Source organism: Triplophysa rosa, linkage group LG1 (assembly GCF_024868665.1).
Source record: "Triplophysa rosa linkage group LG1, Trosa_1v2, whole genome shotgun sequence".
NCBI classification, from domain to species: domain Eukaryota; kingdom Metazoa; phylum Chordata; class Actinopteri; order Cypriniformes; family Nemacheilidae; genus Triplophysa; species Triplophysa rosa.
In genome coordinates this window covers 12,827,573-12,852,352 of record NC_079890.1, presented here as the reverse complement: position 1 = coordinate 12,852,352, position 24,780 = coordinate 12,827,573, and the positions used below count along the sequence as shown (strand labels likewise).

The following is a 24,780-nucleotide window of genomic DNA, read 5'->3' as shown; positions in this document are numbered from 1 at the left end:
AGAGAGATTGTCTTGGAGCAACTGTGTTGTGTTCGGTGAAACAGTTTGATTATGTGACTTATGTTTAGGAATGTAACAATTCACTCAGCTCACGAAGCGATTCACAATACTGATCTCACGGTACAACTTTTAAAATAAAATGAGTTTAGACAAATTAGAAATGAACACGTGCGCTTTTATTATATCTCAAATACTGCACATTTCTTTGTAAAATAAAAATATCTTTTATGTCAAATAACAAAACTAAATTGCAATTTTAAAACAAATTCCAAATCAAATAAAAAATGAATAATATAAAAATCTCTTTAATATAAACAAACTAAGACTTTGTGCTTTTCCTTTTTTTTTTAAAGAAATATCAGCATATCCACGTTTTCCGACTTTGCCGTAAACACAGCGGCCCCTGCTGTTCAAAACATGTATTGCGATTAATTTAACATCTCAACCGACCAATCGATTTTTAACCGGCTCACGGTGAATAGTTACATCTCTATTTAGGTTATGTGTTTGAAATTCAGTTAGGTCATTAACCGAGCGTCAGCGTCATCTCATAACATCTCATTAATGGAGGCATTTGAGCACCACAACATAGACTGAAGAGCAGATGTATTCACAGCCCAGGAAGCTGCTGGTCAGTAAATGCATTCAAGCATCAGGCCCGAGTCGCAGTTTTCTGCCGCTCATAAAAGAGACAAGAATGAGGTGGTGAGCCCTGAATCCCCCCCTCCCAGCAATGTCTTTGTCTACTGTTCGCCAAGGATTTAAGCCACCACTCAACAACACAACCCGACTGACTGACATATGTATTATCCTCCCTGAAGTTCCTTTATCTGTCCACACAGAAAACACCTCAGCGTTACAGCAAAGCAGAAGCAAAGCCCCTCCCGCTAAGAACAAAGTGCTTATCAGAATGTTTTCCTTTCGTATCTTAAGTCACCACTGCAGGCCGAGACAACTCTGTCCTTGAGCTGCCCTGACCTCATACACAGGGAGGAGACGATGGGCGTGAAACATCCAGACCACAGGAAGGGTGATTTTTCCTGAGCGTTAAGACCTCGGTACGTAGGGTAACCTGGAAAGTGACACACTCGGATGCATTCAAGGTCAGAGTGGATGAGAATAATGCTGCCGGCTTCTGGCTCCTTCATTTATGAGATAAGTCAGAAGAGTGGGGGGTGGTGGGAGAAACAGAGAGAGAGCGAGAGAGAAAAGGTGGGAGAGACAGAGGGTGACAAAGGCTTCATTCAGGCTCAGGCTGAAGGGAAAATGAGAGAGCGCTACCTCAGTGCTGAGCTACGGCTGCGCCCGACTGACTCTGAAGTTCCATTGTGCTTATAGACTTTAAAGGTGTGACACACAGCTACGGGTCACCACTGCAACTGAATCAACAGCCACTGACCTACATTTACAGAAGAGGCCTATGTGAATGCGCAAAAACAGGAATGAATTAAATGCGAAAGAAATGAAACGAAACAAATGTGGTGGAAAACAAACAACGATTAAGAAGGGGTAAATAAATAAAAGTGGTTGCACATAAAGAGTCGTTTTGGCCATCAAACGCACACGCTCACGCTTCGCAGTGCATGTTTTGTTTTAAGGGGAGACTCAGTGAGGAAGGAATGTCTCTGTGGAGAAACATTTTATCACATTCCACAATTTGTTTGCTTTCTACAACTGCCAAATGCTGTCTGGGGGGACTTCCTTCTTAAACCAACGTACCAGCTGAACATGAGTGGAGATCTGGCTTGATACTTTTCCCATCCACATGCAAACTCACACTTTAAGGGATAGTTCACCCAAAAAGGAAAACTGACTCACCCTCATATTATTTCAAATCTGTATGTCTTTGTTCTGTTGAACACAAAAGAAGATATTTAGAATAATGTAGAAAACAAAATCGTTCTGGGGCACCATTAACTACCATAGTAGTTTTGTTTACTATTATGGAAGTCAATGGTGCCCCAGAACTGTTCAGTTACAAATAGGGATGTAACGATTCACTCAGCTCACGATGCGATGCGAGTCACGATTCTGATCTCACGATGCGATTTATTCACGATTTACTCACGATTTATTTTTAAAAAATGAGTTGAAACAAATTAGAAACTTCCCTTGCATTATTTCTTAAATGCTTCACGTTTCTTTGTATAATAAAATAATGTTTTATTTCAAATAACAAAACTAAACTGCAATTTTATAACAAATTAATAATAGAAAAAGTCTCTTTAATATAAACAAACTAATACTGTCTGTGCTTTTCTTGGATTTTTTTGCAGTTAAGAAATATCAGCATCCACGTTTAGGTTTGCAGTGAAAATAGCGGCCCCTGCTGTTCAAAAAATGTATTGCGATTCAGTTCACACCTCAACCGATTTGAATCGTCACTCATTATAACCGATTTTCAACCGGCTCACGGTGAATCGTTACATCCCTAGTTACAACATTCTTCTTTTGTGTTCAGTGGAACAAAAAAAATGTATATAGGTTTGAAACAACTTCCCCCCAACTATCCCTTTAAATAAAATCCAAATTACTAAAATCCTACCAAAACAAAATCCTATTTTTCAAAGTTACGTTTTAATCTATTCAGAAACAGAATTATAATACCTTCTGCCGATTAATAGAGTTATACATTACATTATATTGCCATGATGACAACACCTCTAAACAAAAACACAGAAAGCTCAAATAAGATGACATTATTGCCATTCTCATGGAGTATAAACACACCAATTTTAACATTCATGACACCAATATCACCAACATGACTTTATTGTTCTGTCACTTGATCGTAAATCAGTACAGCTTATTAGACTCACTTAAAACTTAAATTCTCCCAGTCATCAGGACAACACGTATCACCGCTTGTAGATGTTTCCACAAACATCCCAAAGCGATCAATCATGTCTTCGGCATAAACTGGGAGAACCTCAATCTTTTGATGCGGTTCCAGAAACAGCAGTGTGTGTGCTCTTAAAACAACGTGTTTCTCCTCGAGAGGTCAGAAGCCATTTTTGAAGTGCAGCCAAGAAGAAGCCTCCTGACGGGCAGATATCGTCTTTGTTTTAGCAAAGTTCAACGAGAGGCAAATTAAATGAACATCAAACTACTTCCCAGTGCATTTGGCAATAAATTACTTTGGTGAATTGGGGTGTTATTACAGCAATGGAATCGTTCGTACGCAAGAACTGAATGTACGATTCATAATCCAAATGCACACAAAATGTTGGCATGCTCGGCTGGAGTGGGAATTTGCAATAGGAAATTATATCAATATCTGGATCACGAACGTTTAGTGTATAGTTACTTAAAACGCTAATATATTGCAATGTTTTACTCCCCTTTCATCTGAATTGCACTTTAGGGGTTTTGCCAATTCTTTTTTTTTTTTTAGTTTTGTCCAATTTTGGTGGAACATAAATAATCATGTGTGTTGACCTAATGCTTCAGTGTTTCTCCTTCACACAGATCTGCTCCTAATGTCGATCAGTTTCCAAAAACAATAAATGGAAAAAATGAATAAAAAAACATAGCATGAGAACATGAAATCCCAATAGTTAGAAATACAATTTTTCACCCAACCCCAATTGACATCATCCTATTGCTCTGATAGCGACTCGATTGCAAATATTGAGCATATAGCAGGTCCTGTTTCCGAAAAGAACAATAGGGGGATGTGACAAAGTCAGCAACCTTTGGACCGAAGTTAACTTGGATTGATCCATCACTGTCATAACAGACAGGGGCCTCATGATGGCTCATTTTAGGAGCCGTCACGCCTCTGTTTCCTCTCATTCATGAATAGGTCTATAGTGAGCCATTTGAGGTTGTAATGTGTGTGAAGTGACCTTGTCCCCTCAGCTACCCCCCTCCCCCAGACTCACCTCCCTTGGAGTAAAAAGGACTTTGGAGTGGTTTTGACGGCTGGTTGAGCCCAAATGTTGGATACAAGGTTGGCCGACAAAAGTTTGGTGGAGCGTTTGATGTGGTCAAGCTTGAAAGCTGACTCCCTGATTATCATTTACCATGTGTCTTCACAGAAGATCCTGAGAGAACCGCAAACTTTTTCATCAGGCTGCAGTGGGACGAACGGCAAATGTCTAATTACGACATAAATGACTCCATATATGTAATCAGTCACAATTTTACACGGTCCTAATCTCAAATCGTATGCTTTACCGCAATCTTTCCTATTCTGTTAAACCATTCACTCTGAGAACAAACACGCATGAAGCGCCCAAAACCCTCACACACACGCCTCGCTGATTAGAAGTCCTGTCACTCCCGGCTCTGTTTAGAAGACCATGTGGAAACAGTGCTGAGTGTTTGTGGTGGAGGGGCTCAGGCAATAAGACCCCAATATCTCTCCCACCAACAAAGCCTCGCTGCCCAAGGCAAAGGCAACGGCAACGGGAGCCAAGCTCACATTCCTGTCACATATCAGATCCTTCCCAGACCCCTAACCAGCTGCTGACTTCACCACAATCAATAAACCACTCAAACAAACTGCCTTTCATCAAATAATCGAAGAAACAACTTATTTACTCTATTAAAGCTAATTGCAATAACAGTTGTAAATGCAAGCGATACCTGCGAGTGCTGAAGAGCTCCATACAGCAGAGTCAGACCAAACCAAAAAGGTTTGCGATTTTGGGAATCTATCCAGTGATAAGAAGCAAGTTGTTACTGAATAACAGGAATGGGGAAGTAATCCAATCTTAAACAAAGATTCATTTAAACAAGGAAATAAACCTGGGATGGAACTGCAATGACTGGCATGTTCTGGAAGTAAAAATCTTATTCGAAGAGTTTAGATGCTGAAATTTTCTTCTAAAATTTGCGTTTTTATCGGGACCCTACGTTTAGGTTCAGTGATTTCACTTTTATGGCTATGGATATGTCCTCTTTGCCACTGAAGTGAAATAACTTTTAATATAAACACTGGGGCAAAAGAAAATTGTCAGACGACGCTCTTCATTTATTTTATGCCACAGAGAAATTAGTTATAAACTATAATGTATAAATTTTACAAGGTAACAGCTAAAACAGGTAAAAGTAAATTTAAACTTTGAAAAAACTTTCTTTCTTGAGTAAACCACTATCATGTTTGTATTTGAATATGTTATGATAAACTTACAATTGTTTTTTCCCCTTTACAAAATACCCGTTGTCTTTAATTCCAAGGTCATACTGTTATTGACATACCTATGGAAAAAAACAATGGAAAAAATACTTCCGGAATCATGGCTGTTGAAAAAGTGCGTGTTCACCACCGCTCTCTATTGCAAGCAAACTCTAAGCCTTCAAATGTTGCCATAGTAAAACATTTCCATTTCTTTGTCCAAAATTTTCTCTCTTTCACCTCAAAACTCCAGTGCCTGAGAATACGTTCCACTGACCAATTAGAAGTGGGGAGAGAGGGATGACTGGAGTGCCATGTGGTCTACATAAACTTCACGGAAGAAAGAGCACAATGCAAGGAAATGCACAATGTTTCCATCTCTCCAGCCTGAAATGAGGACAAAAAAGAGGGATTGTGAGGGAGGGATGACTAATAAAGTGGTCAGAGGGCTTGAAAAAAGCTAACAATCAGTTTTTTTATACATAAAATCAGCCTCTTCATGTTCCATCACTATCAAATTCAGTGCCTTTGAGGTTTGGGGGTTTGTTTGGGTACAAATGTGGAAAATGTGGCGTTCTTTGTAAACAAACGCTTTAAATATATTTTTCACTACAAATTTCAGACACAACGTTTTGTCACGCAGTAAACAAGTTGCTTAAAAAAAACTGAGTAACATTTAACCAAGTTCTTTACTGAATTTTATATTCTATCAAAATGGATTTTTCCACAAAATGTACAGCTAGCTACTGTTTGTCATTTATGAATGCGGATTTATTTGTCTTCCGGCTGCAGGACAGCATGACCACATGTGCGATTTTAATTTGAGCATGACATGAACGCCGGGGGAGTATTGTGTCTACTGTCTAGCCCTGGGCACCAGATCCTGAAATTTGCTGTTCGAGATAAATGTCTACAGAGAGCCCTATGCGTTTAGAAATAAATGCCCTCTGGATGCAATGATGAGAGATAGAGGATAAAGGATAAGGATTCCAGGCAAACATTGTGCTCTGCCTCCAAATCAGATGAAAAAACTCCCAGTCACTGGAACCATAAGGCTCAGGCAAAATGAGACAAACAAGGTAAACCCAGAACTAAGGGAACACCAAATGTCATATTTATGATGAATTCCAAACAAAGTCCTTATAAGCAAGTTGATACAGAGGCACACACAGATACACAGACTGTGTCAGACAAAGCATGTGTTTCAAGTTAAGCAGTTACAAGACCAGCCAGTGAACATGAGGTTATCAGATTGGCCGGGATCCAGCTCCAAAAGCAGAGGGTTGACACTCTGCTTACTGACAATGAACCAGCCACCTATTGAGCCCTACTCATTGATATCAAATGAAACAGTTCAATATTAATTCAACAATACTGACAGCGTTGTGTACTTGTAAGTCAAACAAAACTGCAAAGGCATGAATCCTCCTTTTGAACTCAAGTGTCAAAAATCTGCATGCACACAACATTGGCTCTTTTCTCAGATGGTAGAATATTCATCTTGACTGCATTTCAGTCACGCTGGTGAAGCATTGAGAAACAATGATTGAGCTAACTGACATTGAAATGTCAAAGGCCTGGGACTGATAAAAGGCACAATACCATTTTTGAATGCCAAGTATTAAAGCACATTACTCACTGCGGAGCTAAAAGATGCAATTTATCAAATTTACAGATGGAACAAACTTCATGTATGCACAGGGTTTTGTGTACCAGCAGAACAACTGCAAAGTAAAGCTGAAAGAGGCGCAAACCATATTAAGTTCTTTTCTCTGTCAGACCAACTCCGCATACCAGGCTCTCCCCATCAACCCCCCGCAATGCTGGTTCAAGGGGCAGAGTCTAGGAATGTGATCTCTGGGGGTCCTGACTCCCAAAACATCTTAATTGAAGAAAAATAAATCAACATTGTTTGGTAAAATGCAGTTGGAATGGCAATGGAGGGTGGAAGGAGGGAAATAAAAAACACATTCCCTTACCTCCCCTTAAGGAAAAATAACATAACCCTGCCAAGGGATGAGGTTTTATTTAATGTTGAGGTAATACCTTGAAGTTATAAGTTTATTAATACACATAAAGATCTTAAATATGACTCATTTGCTTCTGTCTCCTTATGGGTTTCATCTGAACTACTGCACAAGTCCCAGTAGGTTTTACAGCGAAGTAAAGATATGAAAAAGAGTTCATGAGTCGATGACACACAGCAGCAAGCAAGCAAGCAGCAGTCCACATGGTGTGCACACGGGAAATCTATAACAATTATTGTCACAGGCTGACTTTATATTCCCACATCCAGTTCCCAAGTGCAGTTTTGTTCTATTCAAATAAAAAACTATAACACGAACTTTGAACCAATACGCTTTCCCACCTATCATAGAGAGTAAATAATAAGGATAAAACGGCAATTATAATTTAACAATGTCTAGTAATTGTTATAAGAGTAATAAAAGCTGAGATAAACTATTTATTTAACATTTTAGAGAAATTTTAAATGCAGAGTGTCACAAAAATATGTGTCACTCACAAGATCAACAAGTGACTAACGTTAAACAAATCAATGAATGGACCGTTACATTTAAACCAAACTGCAAGAGCGGTAACGCGACATAAGTTTTAACTTTCGGCGCACTATGTTCAGGACTTAACGCACACATACGAGCATGTAGCAGGAGTTTCTCGCTCTTTGTGAAGTGCGGTCTTACTTTAGTAATGATGAGCGGCTCGCCGTGCTCCAGTCCTCCTTTCAGAGTGAATCCCCACGGCGCGCCACCGTTCAGCTGCACATGGATGTGCTGGAAAGATACCAGCTGCTCCACGGTCTCCATTATAACTTCTGTGCATTCAACTCCGTCCATTCGCCGTGCAATCCCAACTCAGTCATTACTAACGTTACCCTACCAACAACCGGAGTCTACAGGCATGAGAGGACAGGCGGTGGGCTGGCCGGTGATGGGCTTTCCATGGACTGTTAGCGGAGGAAGTAAGTGGTCGAGACCGAACAGTACATTTGAATGACAGTTGAAACGCCCACTTAGGAAAGGGCTTCACTCTGACTGACCAATGCACGCATCCGATGGGCGGGATCATTGTACACGCTGTATAGCCATTGTCCGACTGTCTGGGAAAACTCGTAAAAGTTGGCCGTTATCAACTCTTGATTTTCAAACTACTGAAATCTATGACACAAGTGAAACCAAGCAGCGCTTCACATGAGCATGTAAACACATTTTCAAATAAGTCAGTGGAGTGAAGTTATCCAACCGTGAGATTTCTGTTTGTGCAGCAAAACGACTGATGGCGATGTTGAGACTCCATTGTTATTTCAACTATGTTATCGTGAAGTCGTAATCACTACTCCGTTAAGACAGATGCAAAAATCATAGTCAGGTCACCTCTGTGTATGTGTATAAGGACTGCAGTGAGGAAACTTGCAGAAAATACAAAAATGTAAGAGAAAATGGACACGATATGTGATATGACACGTGAAACAAAACATGCAGCCTAAAGATAGGGCAAAGCATAGTTATGGAATACTTAAGTATGTTTACGATACATTATTTCTTGTTACCAACAACATTCAAAATGTATTCCTCTTGTGTAAAAGTTGAACTATAAATTGAACAATAATTCCTCACTGGAATCGAAACTAAACCTGAGGTGCAATTGGTTTACGCATCTATTCCCAAAACCGCAATAAAGGCACTGTTATTGCCATTCAGGGCTATTTAATAAATAAAAAGATTAAGGACACAGAGAAACAACGAAAGAGATGGGATAAAGCATGGCGCTAAATTGTACACATTCTTTAAAACTTTTAGCACGCCGCTAGGAGGGGCTGTTGTTTCATCTTGTGTGGAGAAGCGATGGAGAGCTTTTCATGTTGAGTATGGGACATTGTGCGAAGTACATCGGGCTATGTTTCATCAATTAAAGATAAAGCATCAGACGATCACAGCTTCTGGGTGAGCTGTTTTTTCATAGGATGTAAACAGAAAGTAAAACGCATTGTACAGAAATGTAGTAGGCTTTCATTAAGTATATGACATGAACCCTTACGTCATTGTATTGAACACTTAAAATTATCGGTGGGAGCGAGTCGTCTTGCCACTAGGAGGTGCTGCAGATTACAGTAAAGAGCTCATCTCCAGGTGCTCCTCAGTCCCCATTTATCTGTTTGATAGCAACACAATTCCTCACTGCAGGGTAGAGATCAGATGGGTCTCAGCCAGCTTTCATTCTCAATTAACTCTAAAATTCATATGGCCTAATATATATGTCAAACTGTGATGTAGTACAATAAGTAATATGAGATGCAAAGCTATCTTGTATATCATAAATGACTATAGTCACTGTTTTACACTAGTTTGTCCTTTAGGAACACATACTAGAGTAGGTCATTGATCACTCTTACTGCGGAGGGACTCAAGTTGTGGACCTACAAAATAAGATATGACCCTGTATATGCATAAGTAGTCATTTAGCAGACTTTCAGTTTACTTAAAGGTCCAGTGTATGAAATTTAGTGGCATCTAGAGGCGAGGTTGCGAATTGCAACCAATGCAACCAATGGCTTACTCCACCCCTTTTAGCTTCATTGCCGAAGGAGATAACGTATTTATGAAATGCAGTCTGTAGAGCAGTTTGTCAGTTTAGGGCTACTTTAGAAACAACATGGAGAATTCCATGTAAGGGGACCCGTCGTGTATGTAGATAGAAATAGCTTATTCTAATGTATTAAATCATTACGCTTCATCGTGTAAGGTCTTTATTCACATCTGAAGACATGGTAATGTATATTATATTGCATTTATGTTCATAGATCCTGCTAAAAATAGACTGACAATACCCCAGGGAGCCACCTGAGTTTAGGTACCCTGCCAAAAACACGTACTCCTTTCTCTCAGTATTTCCCTTCACTTTGGCAGCTATCACTTTGTCAATTGAAAACACCATAGAAGGTTGTGTGTACAAGAGAACAGAACTAAAAAATAGATTGTCAGGATTTTTCTCACTATAAGGCTTTTCATTTTCCGTAATTCTTTTATATTTGTCTTTTCATTCCACTTTCTAATCAACAAGATTTCTAAGTGTGCTCACTTAAACACAGCTCTCGTGCACATGAATGCACATTCATATGAGACAGCTGAACGCACATTTAAGCACAAGTTTCCCCACTTCGATGAACACACTTTGCACACATACATTAAACTGTACATTTATGCATGACAGCACCCACACATCAGCTCAGTTCTGGTCATCTAAATAGTGTTCCCTTTGACAATAATGTCTCCGGGTCAGTTGGCGTAAGATCTTATGAAACACACTTTTCAGACACATTTCCTCACTTATTCTTATTTTCTGTTTGTCCTCTTATTGTTATGTATTTATTGTTAGTTATTGTTAGTTCTCAACAGCATAATGGCTTGTCTATTGATCACTGTAAGGAGGTGGAGTAAAAATTGTGCATTTATATTATTGATTATCTCTGTCATAGGCCTATAGTAAAAATGTATATATAATTTGTATACAATATTGCTATTGCTTTTATTTTCACTTACTGCCACTTTAAACACAGGACTCAATTCTTCCCTTGACATTTTTCTGTTCTGCTTGGACAGTTCGGGTTAAAATCTGCCTGCTGTCACCATGGCAATATCCTGCTCCATTCATGCGAGCAGTTTGTCATTTATAGGCATGACCTGACCCTAACAGATTACTGTGCCTTAAAATCACACTTGCACATGCAGCCCCCCCATGCTTCTAATATGCTGAGCCGGGGGAATTTCTCTGCATGGCTCTTATCTCACACACTCATAATGCTTAGTGGCTACATTTTATAGATTTTCCATGATATACTTGACACTATTTGAATTCCATACATTTTGTTAGCTAAAATGCATTTAGTTGTAAGACATACTAGACTTGGACAGTGAACCTCCCTCAACAAATAGGCTACTGTAGCATGTTGGGGGGGGGGGGACGATTCAATGCAATAGCAAAAGATTGCGCCAATACAATTTCTAAATGTAAACTGTAGTGTACGTGCGTGTGCGTGTGTGTGTACTGTGCGTGTGCGCGTGCGTGTAGTGCTCGAATGAGCTTGATGCTTGAATGATCAGTACAGCCTACAGCTAATTGAGATCAGTCATCTATGTTATTGTAACTTATGACATTTCTTTTTCTCTGCACAGAGATTAGAGAAAGAATAAATGCAAAAGGCATATGTCTCGACTGCTCATTTGAACTGATGAAAAGCATATGCACATTAATTGGCCTTCGCATTAATCTCAATAGAGTTTCTTCTGCTGAAAGTCACACCTCCTCTTGTCACACCTCCTCTTGTCACAACCCAACACATACTGCAGCAGTAACTGTTACACTACACTCAGCGGTGCTATGAATGCGGGACCGAGAAGGTTTTCTGAGTTTGGTAAGCACAAACAGATCGCATTCCGTTATTATCGTGTGCAAACGAAGTGATAGCAAACGAAAGGGAAGTCGGAATAATAATACTGAGTAGTTAGGTTACTGCTGCGATTGGTAAATTTACCAGGCCCTAACCGACACCTCGTATTTTCCTGCAAGTCCTGTCCATCTAGCCTGAACTCTCCTCTAGCAACGATAGCTTCCTTCCCTCAGTTGTGCCTCCGTCTATCGCGTGCATTAGGGCATGCAGATGAAAATCTTGATTACGTAAAAACATTAACTTACTTTTTATACGTTCATTAAATTTTTGCACTGCGCTTTTATTTGCATTTGTAAGATTTTGTTGCTGCGTTAGCTGGTTGGCTAAGCTAGCCAGACAGACAGCTCATAAACAATAGCAACTGCGTGAGCAAGAGTATTTCCTCTGAAATGCTCATGTATGCATACTACACCCTTATTCTATTTATTTATTAAACTTTTGAGCAATTCCATGCAAAGTTTTCAAGGGGTTTAGCCATACTGAGGTCAGATGTCAATATTTGGTGGTTTTAATACTCATATGAAGTGACTCTTAAAGTTTTTAAAGCAGTCTTTTGCGTTTTAAGGCATAGTGTTCTGCAGTCAGGTAAGTGAAGTGTCACATCCATAACAGAACTGTCACATCCACAATGCTCCATATAAAATAATAACAGTTTTATGTTCTATAAAAAGCCGTCCATTCTCTAGTTGTTGGGTATTATTGCTTCTGGTTTACACATTTTAATTCATAGAAATTCTACAAAATATGTTGTCTTTCAAAAATGTGCATTCCTTTTAGTCACATCCATAAAGCATTAATATCCCCTCTTTTAAAATAGAAAACTCGTGCATGGAGTGGACTTATATTTTTTACTGATGTCTGGACTCTTTCATTAGGGGTTTAGTAAATTATAAACTAATGGTTCAATCTATTTTTTAAATATATATATTTCAAGTTTTTGACTAAAAATGTAACATCCATAATGCTGGAATTGCCCTTTTACACTTTGATTTGGCTATGTGTGTTTAGCATGAGTTGATGATAGAAACTATAAATAAATAATGATCAGGAGCAAGTTTCCAAGTATGTAATATAGTGGAAAACAACAAAACAATTTAGTGAGTTAAATGTGGCAGAACATATTTAATTTAATATATAATGTGTATGTTGTCATTTTGCATGCAGGGTTGCACTGACACATGCACTTAAATAACTGGATACTAGCCTGCACAATGCGCTCTAACTGAGCCAAACTGATGCGCTAATGCAAGCTGCTGTTAGTGTTACTGTTACTTAGCAGACGCTCGCCAAAAACATTACAGCTAAAATCCCTGTTGTACTGCCAGATTGCTGCCTATTCTGTCTAATGTGCTAATGAAAAACTGTAATTTGTTTTCTTTTGCAGTTTTGTGATTTATGTCGCTCAACATAGGACTGCAGGATGAACAGGGGCCGGGGAGTGAGAAAAAGAACGGCACCAGCAAAAGCACCTGAAACTTTTGATGAGGAGATACTTGCAGAGGTGCACCAGTTCTTCAGCAAGGTCAAAGCATATGTTCCCCCTGCTGGAGGAGAATGGACCTTGCCTGACCCGAGCGTGGTGCTCTGTCAGCCTAATGTGAGTCACCCACGTTTGCAGGTCCTAAAACAATCACTCAATGAAGTGAAGGATCTACTCAGCGATAAAGACCTCTCGATATGGCACCAGCATACTTGTTCTACCAACCGAGCGGGCACCGTTACAGCCCATCTTCGATCCACTGCCAACGCAGAGCTATGCACCCAGGCTTGGGCCAAGTTCTATGAGATCTTGGGCTCCTTTCAGCTTTTACCTGAAAATGCATTAAAAAGTTGTGAGTTGAACTCCATACATCTATGTGAAGCCCCTGGTGCCTTCATATCTGCTCTAAATCACTTCCTGAAGACGAATCGCCTGCACTGTGATTGGAACTGGATTGCCAATACACTAAATCCATACTACGAAGCCAATGGCCGTGGTTGCACCATTACTGATGACAGACTTATCACGCACACCCTCCCTTGGTGGTTCTTTGGTTTTGACAACACCGGGGACATTTTGCTCCAGAAGCATCTGCTGGAACTGCAGAGGTTTGTTAGTAACATGACTACTGTACATTTGGTTACGGCAGATGGAAGCTTTGACTGTCAGGGGGACCCTGGGGAGCAGGAGACATTAGTTGCCCCGCTACAGTATTGCGAAGCCGTGTGTGCTCTGCTGCTGTTAGGGATTGGAGGCTCGTTTGTTCTGAAGATGTTCACGCTGTTCGAACACTCATCTGTCTGTCTGCTTTATCTGCTGGCTTGCTGCTTCCGTTCTGTCAACATCTTCAAGCCGGGGACCAGCAAATCTGGAAATTCAGAACTTTATATAGTGTGTTTGGACTATCAGGCCAAAGAGTCAGTACGACCGTTGCTCTCAAAGTTAATCCGTAATTACGGGCCAGATTTGGCATCCACAACAGCACTCTTTCCCCAGCACTGCATTCCAAAATCATTCCTTAGTCAGCATGAAGAGATATGCACTTTTTTCCATGCATTGCAGATTGGTACAATTCAGGAGAACCTCAGGCTTTTTGCACACATGAGTGTAGAACAGCGCAGGCATTTGGACCAGCTCAGGGATTGTGCTGCAGATTTTTATTCAAAACGTTTTAACGTTCAGTACCTCCCACGGAAAAGCTGGGTTTGCCGCGGCGGGGTGGCCAGATGGGTAAAGCCCAGCGAGAGGAAGCAAATGGGCTCTTTCAATCAGCGCAAAGAGATGAAGCTTCAGGGATGGAAGCAGCGTCTTGCTCAAGGAAATCATGGGGGATTCATTAAGGGGCACCACGTGGGAATGGAAGGTTGTGAGATAGTATTAAGCGGCCCACTGGATGAGTGTGATTTGGGAATCTGGTTTGTCCTTGAGGGAGCTGCCTTGCCAAAAGTGTGCAGTTCCACATTCTGTGATCAAGAATTGCTCGACTTTTTGAATGAAGCACTTGAAGAGAACCTGAAGCTAAACAAACCGAATCCTATGCCCACATGCTGCTCCTGCAGCATTGACTCCCCTGTAGACATCTTATCTGAGATTTGCAGCCTTCCCGATGTCACATCTTGTTTAGTGCTGGGTAGCCGGTCATGGTGTGACCGAACACTTGAAGGAGTTAAGTTTCAGCCAGATTTACTGCAAGAATCCTTCCACTGTGAAGTACAGGATTCCACATTGCACGACGGACAGCCAGACTTTCAGCTTCGGCTTCTGCACGATGTGTTTTCTGCTCTGAAGGAGCAGCATCAAGGGTCAGCCCTGGTGATTCCATTATGTTCGGCCTTCACACGTTTCACCGCTGGTCTGGTGTTTACGCTCCACCTGTGCTTCCGTTACATCACGTTCCGTTGCTCATCCAGTTGGCCTCCAGGTGCACTTTTGTGCGTGGGGTTCGTGCCACCGTCAGTCCTACCCCAGCTTCTGGACATTCTTTGGGACGTGATGGAGAGGATGAGGAAAATCAAACCTGAGCAGGAAAGGCAGGTTCTGCAGTTTGTATCTTTGGAGGAGCTTCTGAAAGGGTCATTACCTCGCTTCCTGTCATCTTTCAACACCGCTGTAGTACGGCAGCATCTGCATGCCCTTATGCAGGTTGACTAGGGCACATAGTTCATTAGCTCCAGAGTGTATAGTTTTCAGTTAGACTGTATGTAATTGTAATCGAACCTTAGTTTACTCAGATTGCAGCCCCAGTTTACCAGTGGCACAGAGGGTATTTAGGTTTGGAGCTTCCTTTGATGTTTTATGTTGTATTATGGATTATACTGGGTGGTATTATACTGGGGAGAGAAGTTTATTTTGATTATGCTGAAGAGGTTATATTTCTTATATTTATAAGACTTTGTGTGCAGTTGTTTCGGAAATGTTTCTTTTAATATTTATGTTTCAGTATGTATTATTTTAACACCTGAAGCCGCTTTTCAGTCGTGCCTCAGTTATTAAAACCTTTTCTTAATGAATTTCTGGAGTGTTTTTATGAAATGTCTATTAAAATATTTAGTTGGTGCCTTTAATAACAACTAGTGTAAACAGGCTGTGAATATGTTTGGGTCTGCACTAGGGTTGTGTATTGGCAAGTGCCTCCCGATACGATACATGTCACAATAGATGGGTCACGGTACAATATATTGCTGTGTATTTCGATACGATACACATTTTTCCGATATATTGCGATACATTAAATAGAAAATGTGAAAAGTAGAGCTAGAAATACAACATGCTGTGCACCACCGGGGGTTTTCTGTAAGGATAAGTGTAAAAACATCCCTTACCTCTGCAGAGTGGCCATGATGTGTGATGCATGGACCTTTAGATCAGAGCTTTGGGTTCTCAAACTGTGGATTGCGCCCCTCAAGTGGGTAGCACAGGGGAATAAGGTGGCTCACGCAAGTCACTTGGCTGTTGTGGTGCATTACAGTTAAAACAATGAACATGGGCAGTATAAAACCTCTGGTTCATCCGTGCTGTAAATCTGCTGGTGTCACATCCGTGAAAGCACAATAAATGTCATTGTTACTTTTCTTAATAAACGTTTTGTCTAATGCACTGCAGTAGCCAAGGGACTTGTGTCATGACTTGCGAAGCCTACAAACAGCATTATTTTATATAACTCATTACTCCATTACTTAGTTTGAAGACCAAAGCACACCCACATATCAGCTCTGAGAGCTCCAAGCGTTCTTATATTTTTCGCCATGCTCACTTCCACTTACTTTTGGCCGTATATACGTATATGACATGATTTAAAAAAATGACTGATAGTAGAGGTATCACTATCGATACACTATTGAAAAAAATTAGTTACATGTATCGATATTTTTGCACAGCCCTAGTCTGCACTATAGGAGCAATTATGCACTATTCCAGTTATTTTTGTGTCACAAATTCTAGACAATGTGTGGTGATAATTTTGTTTCAACCTTTTTTATTGAGGGCTATCCCAACCATTTTGCACAAGCTTGATGTGTAAAATTTTCTGAAATGTTAGATTTTTTTGTGGAATAGTAATTAGAAGTATTAGAAACAAATACAGGGGTTGGACAATGGAACTGAAACACCTTGTTTTAGACCACGATAATTTATTAGTATGGTGTAGGGCTTCCTTTTGAGAATTTTGTCCAATACAGCATCAGTTTGTTTTAGGAATGACCGATAAAAATCATGCGCAGTGGCCAGGGATTTTGAGCCATTTCTCTTGCAGAACAGTGGCTAGGTCACTACGTGATGCTGATGGTGGGAACCGTTTCCTGACTTGCTCCTCCAAAACACCCCAAAGTGGCTCAATAATATTCAGATCTGGTGACTGTGCAGGCCACAGTCACAAAATTGCTTAAAACAAAATTGTAAATTAAATCTACAGTGAGTTAGTGGCAAACCTGCGGTGAAATTACAACAAAGTTTTACAGTGTAGGGAATGCCATGATATTGCAGCCCAAACCATCACTGATCCACCCCTATGCTTCACTCTGAGTATGCATCCGAGTGGTAAGCTTCTTTGGGGCTTCTTCACACTGAAATTCTCCCAGATGTGGGAAAGACAGTAAAGGTGACACATTTAATTCTGCAGTTGGACATCCCTTTTAGACAGCTTCCTCTTGCATTGGCAGTTACGCCTGTTGGATGTGGTAGGTACAGTTGGTATGCTGACATTACCCTGGATACCGTGGCTCTCGATACACCACAAAGACTTGCTGTCCTAGTCACAGATGCGCCAGCGATACGTGCACTAACAATTTGTCCTCTTTTGACTTCTTAAAAAATGTGTAAAAATGGGGCATATACTCTTATTAATATGAAGGGAAGTTTTGCCCTACATTGCATTGTGTTTGAGCATTAGCAAAAATGTCCATAAAATAAACGGGAAAAGTACTGGCAGAAAATTACCAGTACATTTCCATTATTTTTTTTACAGTGCCATCTGCCAAACAAATCCTTAGTGGTTTATAAACTGTGGGGACCATGGAGAGATTCACAGTTGTAGGATTTTCATGGGCATCTCTCTCGTCTTGTCAAGCTTTTCTAGTCCTATGGCAGGATCATGACAGTACCACGTGTTCTGTGTGGAAGCGCATCGTTGGTTTCGGCATGCCCCGCACTCTCCGGTCTCATCTATTTTCCCGCCCTCTCGTTACCTTTTGATTATCTTGTTATGGTTTCATGCCCCTCGCCTGTTCCCTTCCTGATTTGATCCCTATACAATGCCCTGGTGTCTTCTGTCTTGTGTGGATTATTTTGTTTTGTTGTGTACTTTGAGGTACATGCCTAATTATCTTGTGACCCTCGTTAATGACGTTACGTCATTGGTCTACACCCTCGTTCCTGTTTTTATAGTCTAGTCTAGTGTAGTGTCTTGTTATCTCTGTCAAGTCTTAGTTTACTGTCTCTGGTTTGCCCCCTCGTGGGTTTTGTTTTATGTTTATAGACTAAAGTGTTATCTGTTTACCCTATCGCTGTCTGCGCTTGGGTTCTGATCACAATCCCTGACACCATCAGTTTATCTTGTTCTATAAACAAACACACGCACGCACAAAACATGTCAGTTTGAGATTAAATCTGTGTAATTTTATTTTACTATAGAAATACAGTGCTAAAAGTGAAACAATCTGTACATAAACAAACAGTTGACACAAAAGGTATCTGGACATTACATATATTCTAATATCATGTACAATCATATGTAAAATGTTTAGTGGAGGAGAGTGCATGCAATTTATTTCTTACTAGAGTTATGTTGATCAAATTTAAAGGCGCAGTTCTTGAAAATCAGCGGCCACTAGCATTGTATTATAGTTTTGCAACGAATCTCTGAGTCATTTGCTCACCCCTCCCTTTCGAAGTACGACGGTGGCTGCAACAGTAAAAAAAGATGTCGTGAGACAGCGGATAGCAGTGATACAAGCAACGATGTATCTTTACAAAGGTAAGGAAATATATTAACGTAATTAATCATTTAACATGAATTCTATTGCAAAAGTTACTGTTACAATTCTATAATTAGATATATGATAATTAGATATGGTCCTCCATTTTATCAAAACTTCTAAGACAGAACAATCAATTGCTTCAGCTAGACGATGACTACTTCTCCTTCTCTCTGTACTACGACTTACTACTTTGTGCATCTTCAACTCAGTGATGACGCAAGCTGCGTCTAAAAACACACACGAAGACCAACATATATGAAACATGCTCTGTAGAGCTGTTTGTCCGTTAGAGCTTACTGTACAAAACATGGCTGCGCAACATAACAAATTCCATGTAGATAGGAACGCTCCCTATGTAGATACAACTGGTTTATTCTAAGGTAATAAAAACATAACTTTTCATTACATAAGGTTTTTATACACATCTAAAGACACAGTTTTGTATGTTATATTGCATTTCTGTTAATAGATCATACAAAACATCCCGCATTGTACCTTTAAAATATGTGTGCACCATTTTTGCATCATGGTTTTTAAGTAAATTCAACTTAAGGAGATTTAAAGTCAAAATAACAAGAAAATCTTTGTTTTGTTTACACAAACCTTTACTTAAAAAATTATGCAGCGCGAGTTCAATCAACTTACAGTGCTCATGTAGGCTGTACTAAAATATTTAATTAATTTACCCTAATATTCATATAGCATAGTGAAGTATATTATTATAACAAATATTATTAGATAATTGATGACTGATTTGATATCAGTCATTGAATGATTCTCCACAGAAGCACACAACATACTGCATTTCTGATGTTTGTGTCTTCCTTATTGTGGTAAGACATATGATGGGTTGAACAGGGTCTATGCTTACCAAAGCAAACACAAATCACTTGAATGATAACTTTACAGAAAACGATTGATCACAACAAAACAACATCAATAATACTAAATACATCTTAAATTTCATTATACATCTTATTAACATCTATATAAACACCCCAAAAGTCCTTTTAAAAGCATGAATAATCAAACTTTTCAGACACAAAGGCTTATGGGTATTCCTCACAGCACTGATAATATTGTACTGATAATATTAAGTTCATTCACTGGAAATGTATGTTAGGTTTACTTAATTTTAACTGTAGTTTGCACAACTCAAATTTTTCCATTCAGTTAATGCATACTTTTGAGCTTCTCTTGTCATTTATATCTTTGTGTTGCATGAACAAAGGATTTTAAGTTAAGCTAAAAATGCTGTAAATTTGTTTATTTTTAAGTAGAAGCTACTTAACATAATACAATATGGTTGTTGAGACAACGAATCACTTTTTAGAGTGTAGTTCTACTTGAGAACGTCTCTGTTCCCTGCCACTGAAACGCTCTAAAAGTGTGTGTGTGCCCGTGCATGTGTGGCATGCTGCATGCTGGCCAGCTGAAATTTGGAAAGTGCTGTGAGGGCTGGAGCCTGAACACTCTGAGTAGCATATATACTGAGATTTGTTTAGTCAGCCTATGAGACGCTCTCACAAAATGACTATATTTAACCTTCTTTTTTTAGCTCTGTTGTTTTGAATTACGGGTAAAAAGTATAATCTATGGAAACTGCTTTTACTCTGCTTTAAACAGTCTTGAATGGTAAATGTGTCTTGTTAAACAAATACGAATCGCTTAAAAATAAAGGCTCTTCAATGGTTCTCTTTAGCACTGTTCTGCACAGAATCTTCACAATGTCAAAAACATCATTTATTTGGGGTTTGATTATTGGTCCTTCAGCAAAAAAATGTTATACTGATTATTGCATCTGTCGTGGCTCTGCTTCATTTGGTCATGTTTTCCTTGGTCCTGTAGCAGAGTCATGACAAAGCCTTTGGTTATGTGTGGAGAGAAACATATTATTGTCCTTTTGACAATAATATACGTTCTCTCCAGTGTCTCGTCTCTGTTCCCACCATCTCGTTTCCTTGTTATCCTTCCCTGAGTGTTTCATTACCCACACCTGCCCTGTGTCGTTATCCCTCATTTGTGTTCCCCTACAAATACCCTCTTGTTTCTTTGTCTTGTGTTCGTGGATTACGTTGTGTTTGGTGTGTTAGCTCTACGTCTCCCAGAACTGCAACTCTGTGAGTCTCTCGTCTTGTCCTGCCTTGTCTTGCTTGTCTTTTGGATTATTATTTTACGTATTTGACTTCCTTGTATTTTGCTTTGACGTTTGGTCATGTTTAGTGTTATTTCGTCCTGCTGTTTTTTGGCCCCCTCGTGGGAAGTTTTTGTTCTAGTTTTGTATTTTAGTTCGTTCTTGGTTTGACACCCCCTCGAGGGGTTTTTCCTTTGTTTTGTTCATTTAATAAAAGTCTTTGTTAACCCCGTCATTGCCGCTGCCTGCATTTGGGTTCTCTCCTGCCACACACCCCGTGACAAAATCCACGAACCATCACTGAACCCAGCAGGCAGCATGAGCACCGGGCGGTCCCACCTAGCTCGCCTCCTCTGAGGACTTCGCCAGGGGAACGAGAGCGTGGAAGAGTACGTGGACAGGTTCCTGGACGTCGCCGAGAATGGCGTCTTCGGGGAGGAGGAGCTCGCGGTGCTATTTAACTCCGGTCTCAGGGACCCACTTTCGCGGGCGGAGATGAGGGCGTTGAGACCGTTGGACTTCGACGCCGTGTGGCTGTCCGCCGCGGAACGATCAGAGTCCACGGCCTCAGCAATTACCAGCTACCCATCTCCGCTGGTCACGATTCCTGAGCGTGGTTCCCTGCAGATCGGGGTTGTGGACACCGCCACTCCATCCTTCCCACTCTCGGCAGCCTCTCCACCATCCACCAGCCTCGTTGGCAAGAGGGGGAGGCGAGCATCCTGGGAGTCCACCTCCGAGGAGTACCAGCCGGAACCAGCCATGCCTTCTACATCCTTCCTTCAGCCGACCTCCAGGCGGGTGGCTCGGCTGAAGAAGAAGAGGCAGCGGCGGGCAGCGCGGGCTCCTTCCAGTCCGGTGGTGCAGCCGGTGTCCAGTCGGGTGGTGCTGCCGATGTCCAGTCCGGTGCAGCCGGCGTCCAGTCCGGTGCAGCCGGCGTCCAGTCCGGTGCAGCCGGCGTCCAGCCCTGTGTCCAGCCCTGTGTCCAGCCCTGTGTCCAGCCCTGTGTCCAGCCCTGTGTCCAGCCCTGTGTCCAGCCCTGTGTCCAGCCCTGTGTCCAGTCCGGCGATCCAGCCGGCGTCCAGTCCGGCGTCAAGCCCTGTCCAGCCGGCCTTCCAGCCGGCGTCAAGCCCTGTCCAGCCGGCCTTCCAGCCGGCGTCAAGCCCTGTCCAGCCGGCCTTCCAGCCGGCGTCAAGCCCTGTCCAGCCGGCCTTCCAGCCGGCGTCAAGCCCTGTCCAGCCGGCCTTCCAGCCGGCGTCAAGCCCTGTCCAGCCGGCCTTCCAGCCGGCGTCAAGCCCTGTCCAGCCGGCCTTCCAGCCGGCGTCAAGCCCTGTCCAGCCGGCCTTCCAGCCGGCGTCAAGCCCTGTCCAGCCGGCCTTCCAGCCGGCGTCAAGCCTGTCCAGCCGGCCTTCCAGCCGGCGTCAAGCCTGTCCAGCCGGCCTTCCAGCCGGCGTCAAGCCATGTCCAGCCGGCCTTCCAGCCGGCGTCAAGCCTGTCCAGCCGGCCTTCCAGCCGGCGTCAAGCCCTGTCCAGCCGGCCTTCCAGCCGGCGTCAAGCCTGTCCAGCCGGCCTTCCAGCCGGCGTCAAGCCCTGTCCAGCCGGCCTTCCAGCCGGCGTCAAGCCATGTCCAGCCGGCCTTCCAGCCGGCGTCAAGCCATGTCCGGCCGGCTTCCAGCCCGGCGTCAAGCCATGTCCAGCCGGCCTTCCAGCCGGCGTCAAGCCTGTCCAGCCGGCCTTCCAGCCGGCGTCAAGCCATGTCCAGCCGGCCTTCCAGCCGGCGTCAAGCCCTGTCCAGCCGGCCTTCCAGCCGGCGTCAAGCCTGTCCAGCCGGCCTTCCAGCCGGCGTCAAGCCCTGTCCAGCCGGCCTTCCAGCCGGCGTCAAGCCCTGTCCAGCCGGCCCTGGGAAACTGCCAGGGCCAAAGACTGTCCCCCCAGGACTCCCCTAAGTCCCCCAGGACTCGCGCCCTCGAGCGCAGCCGGGGNAAGCTACTTAACATAATACAATATGGTTGTTGAGACAACGAATCACTTTTTAGAGTGTAGTTCTACTTGAGAACGTCTCTGTTCCCTGCCACTGAAACGCTCTAAAAGTGTGTGTGTGCCCGTGCATGTGTGGCATGCTGCATGCTGGCCAGCTGAAATTTGGAAAGTGCTGTGAGGGCTGGAGCCTGAACACTCTGAGTAGCATATATACTGAGATTTGTTTAGTCAGCCTATGAGACGCTCTCACAAAATGACTATATTTAACCTTCTTTTTTTAGCTCTGTTGTTTTGAATTACGGGTAAAAAGTATAATCTTTGGAAACTGCTTTTACTCTGCTTTAAACAGTCTTGAATGGTAAATGTGTCTTGTTAAACAAATACGAATCGCTTAAAAATAAAGGCTCTTCAATGGTTCTCTTTAGCACTGTTCTGCACAGAATCTTCACAATGTCAAAAACATCATTTATTTGGGGTTTGATTATTGGTCCTTCAGCAAAAAAATGTTATACTGATTATTGCATCTGTCATGGCTCTGCTTCATTTGGTCATGTTTTCCTTGGTCCTGTAGCAGAGTCATGACAAAGCCTTTGGTTATGTGTGGAGAGAAACATATTATTGTCCTTTTGACAATAATATACGTTCTCTCCAGTGTCTCGTCTCTGTTCCCACCATCTCGTTTCCTTGTTATCCTTCCCTGAGTGTTTCATTACCCACACCTGCCCTGTGTCGTTATCCCTCATTTGTGTTCCCCTACAAATACCCTCTTGTTTCTTTGTCTTGTGTTCGTGGATTACGTTGTGTTTGGTGTGTTAGCTCTACGTCTCCCAAAACTGCAACTCTGTGAGTCTCTCGTCTTGTCCTGCCTTGTCTTGCTTGTCTTTTGGATTATTATTTTACGTATTTGACTTCCTTGTATTTTGCTTTGACGTTTGGTCATGTTTAGTGTTATTTCGTCCTGCTGTTTTTTGGCCCCCTCGTGGGAAGTTTTTGTTCTAGTTTTGTATTTTAGTTCGTTCTTGGTTTGATACCCCCTCGTGGGTTTTTCCTTTGTTTTGTTCATTTAATAAAAGTCTTTGTTAACCCCGTCATTGCCGCTGCCTGCATTTGGGTTCTCTCCTGCCACACACCCCGTGACAGAATCAGCACTTAAATGGTTTTCTCAAGAGCCGTGGTACTTTTTACTCAGTTAAAAGCCTTTTTGGGACCTTTATTTTTTTTAGGAGTAAATATTTAATAATGCAAATAACACCCATGTGATGATACATGCACTTTCCTTGTGGAAGTCTTAGCTTTACCAAGTGTGAAAATTCTGATGGTCACAAATACAGCAAGAACATGCTTTAATGTTTCTTATCCTAAAATGATTGATTTATAGAAAATAAAGGTTATGGCAGTTCGTTCTGATAAAAGAACAATTCTTTGCAAATGACACATGGTTTGATATGGTATATTATTTATTACATTATTACATTACATTACACTATTACAAAGACATTTAGACAATTCAGTGTGAGACATGGCTGCGTACCTTTTAAAATGTTATATTAATCAGATCTACTATCAACTACAGCTGTCAATCAAATCTACTCCTATCATTTATCAAAGCTATAGATGGACAATTTAATAGCGATTTGCAATTAATAGCTCTTTGATATTATCTCAGTCCCATCTTCTTAATGACTTTTTAATCTTGTAATCATTTCTCATTCTTCCTCTTCAGCAGAATTGCAGAAGGGTGATAGTGTCCTTCAGATGTTTGGTTATTTCTCATCACCTCTCCTGCAGTATAGGATTACAGCAGGCGTTTTAAAAGTAATCATGTGGAGGTACAGGAGATCATTCATCACCTCTGCCTGGACCTGCAGAGGCTTGTAGTCATCCGTGTCTGAACTGTAGAGATTATAAGCAAATGTTTTGCTTGGAGAAAGAAAATAAATGAGATTTTGTACTGTATCTAAGTATCTGTATCTAAAGGATATGTTGTTTGGCGTTCAGTAGATTGATTGTAAATGTATTAAAATGCATAATGTAAATGTAATTTTAATATCTCTCCAGACATGCTTAAAGCATCTCTTAACAACTTTGGTCAGTCAATATGCTTTAGGAAACTTTGATGTAATT

General features: G+C 41.5%; 2 protein-coding genes across 2 annotated transcripts in view; one reads left to right on the top strand and one right to left on the bottom strand.

Moving 5' to 3' along the window:
- The window catches only part of shroom4 (shroom family member 4), a 42,936-nt gene extending 34,860 nt beyond the window's left edge, over positions 1-8,076 (bottom strand). The window contains exon 1 of the mRNA XM_057342115.1: positions 7,825-8,076. Within this exon, the coding sequence (XP_057198098.1) occupies positions 7,825-7,977 (153 nt within the window). The 5' untranslated portion in view covers positions 7,978-8,076. The remainder of the gene's footprint in view (positions 1-7,824) is intronic.
- A 3,239-nt stretch (positions 8,077-11,315) lies between these two features.
- Positions 11,316-15,578, top strand: cmtr2 (cap methyltransferase 2). The gene is made up of 2 exons (XM_057334099.1): positions 11,316-11,552; positions 12,973-15,578. Exon 2 carries the CDS (start codon positions 13,009-13,011, stop codon positions 15,217-15,219), a length of 2,211 nt encoding a protein of 736 aa, XP_057190082.1. The 5' UTR covers positions 11,316-11,552; positions 12,973-13,008; the 3' UTR covers positions 15,220-15,578.
- The last annotated feature ends 9,202 nt before the right edge of the window (positions 15,579-24,780 follow it).

Excerpts from the sequence above, each read along its gene's own strand:
- cmtr2 (XM_057334099.1), top strand. The coding sequence starts at position 13,009 with ATGAACAGGGGCCGGGGAGTGAGAAAAAGAACGGCACCAGCAAAAGCA.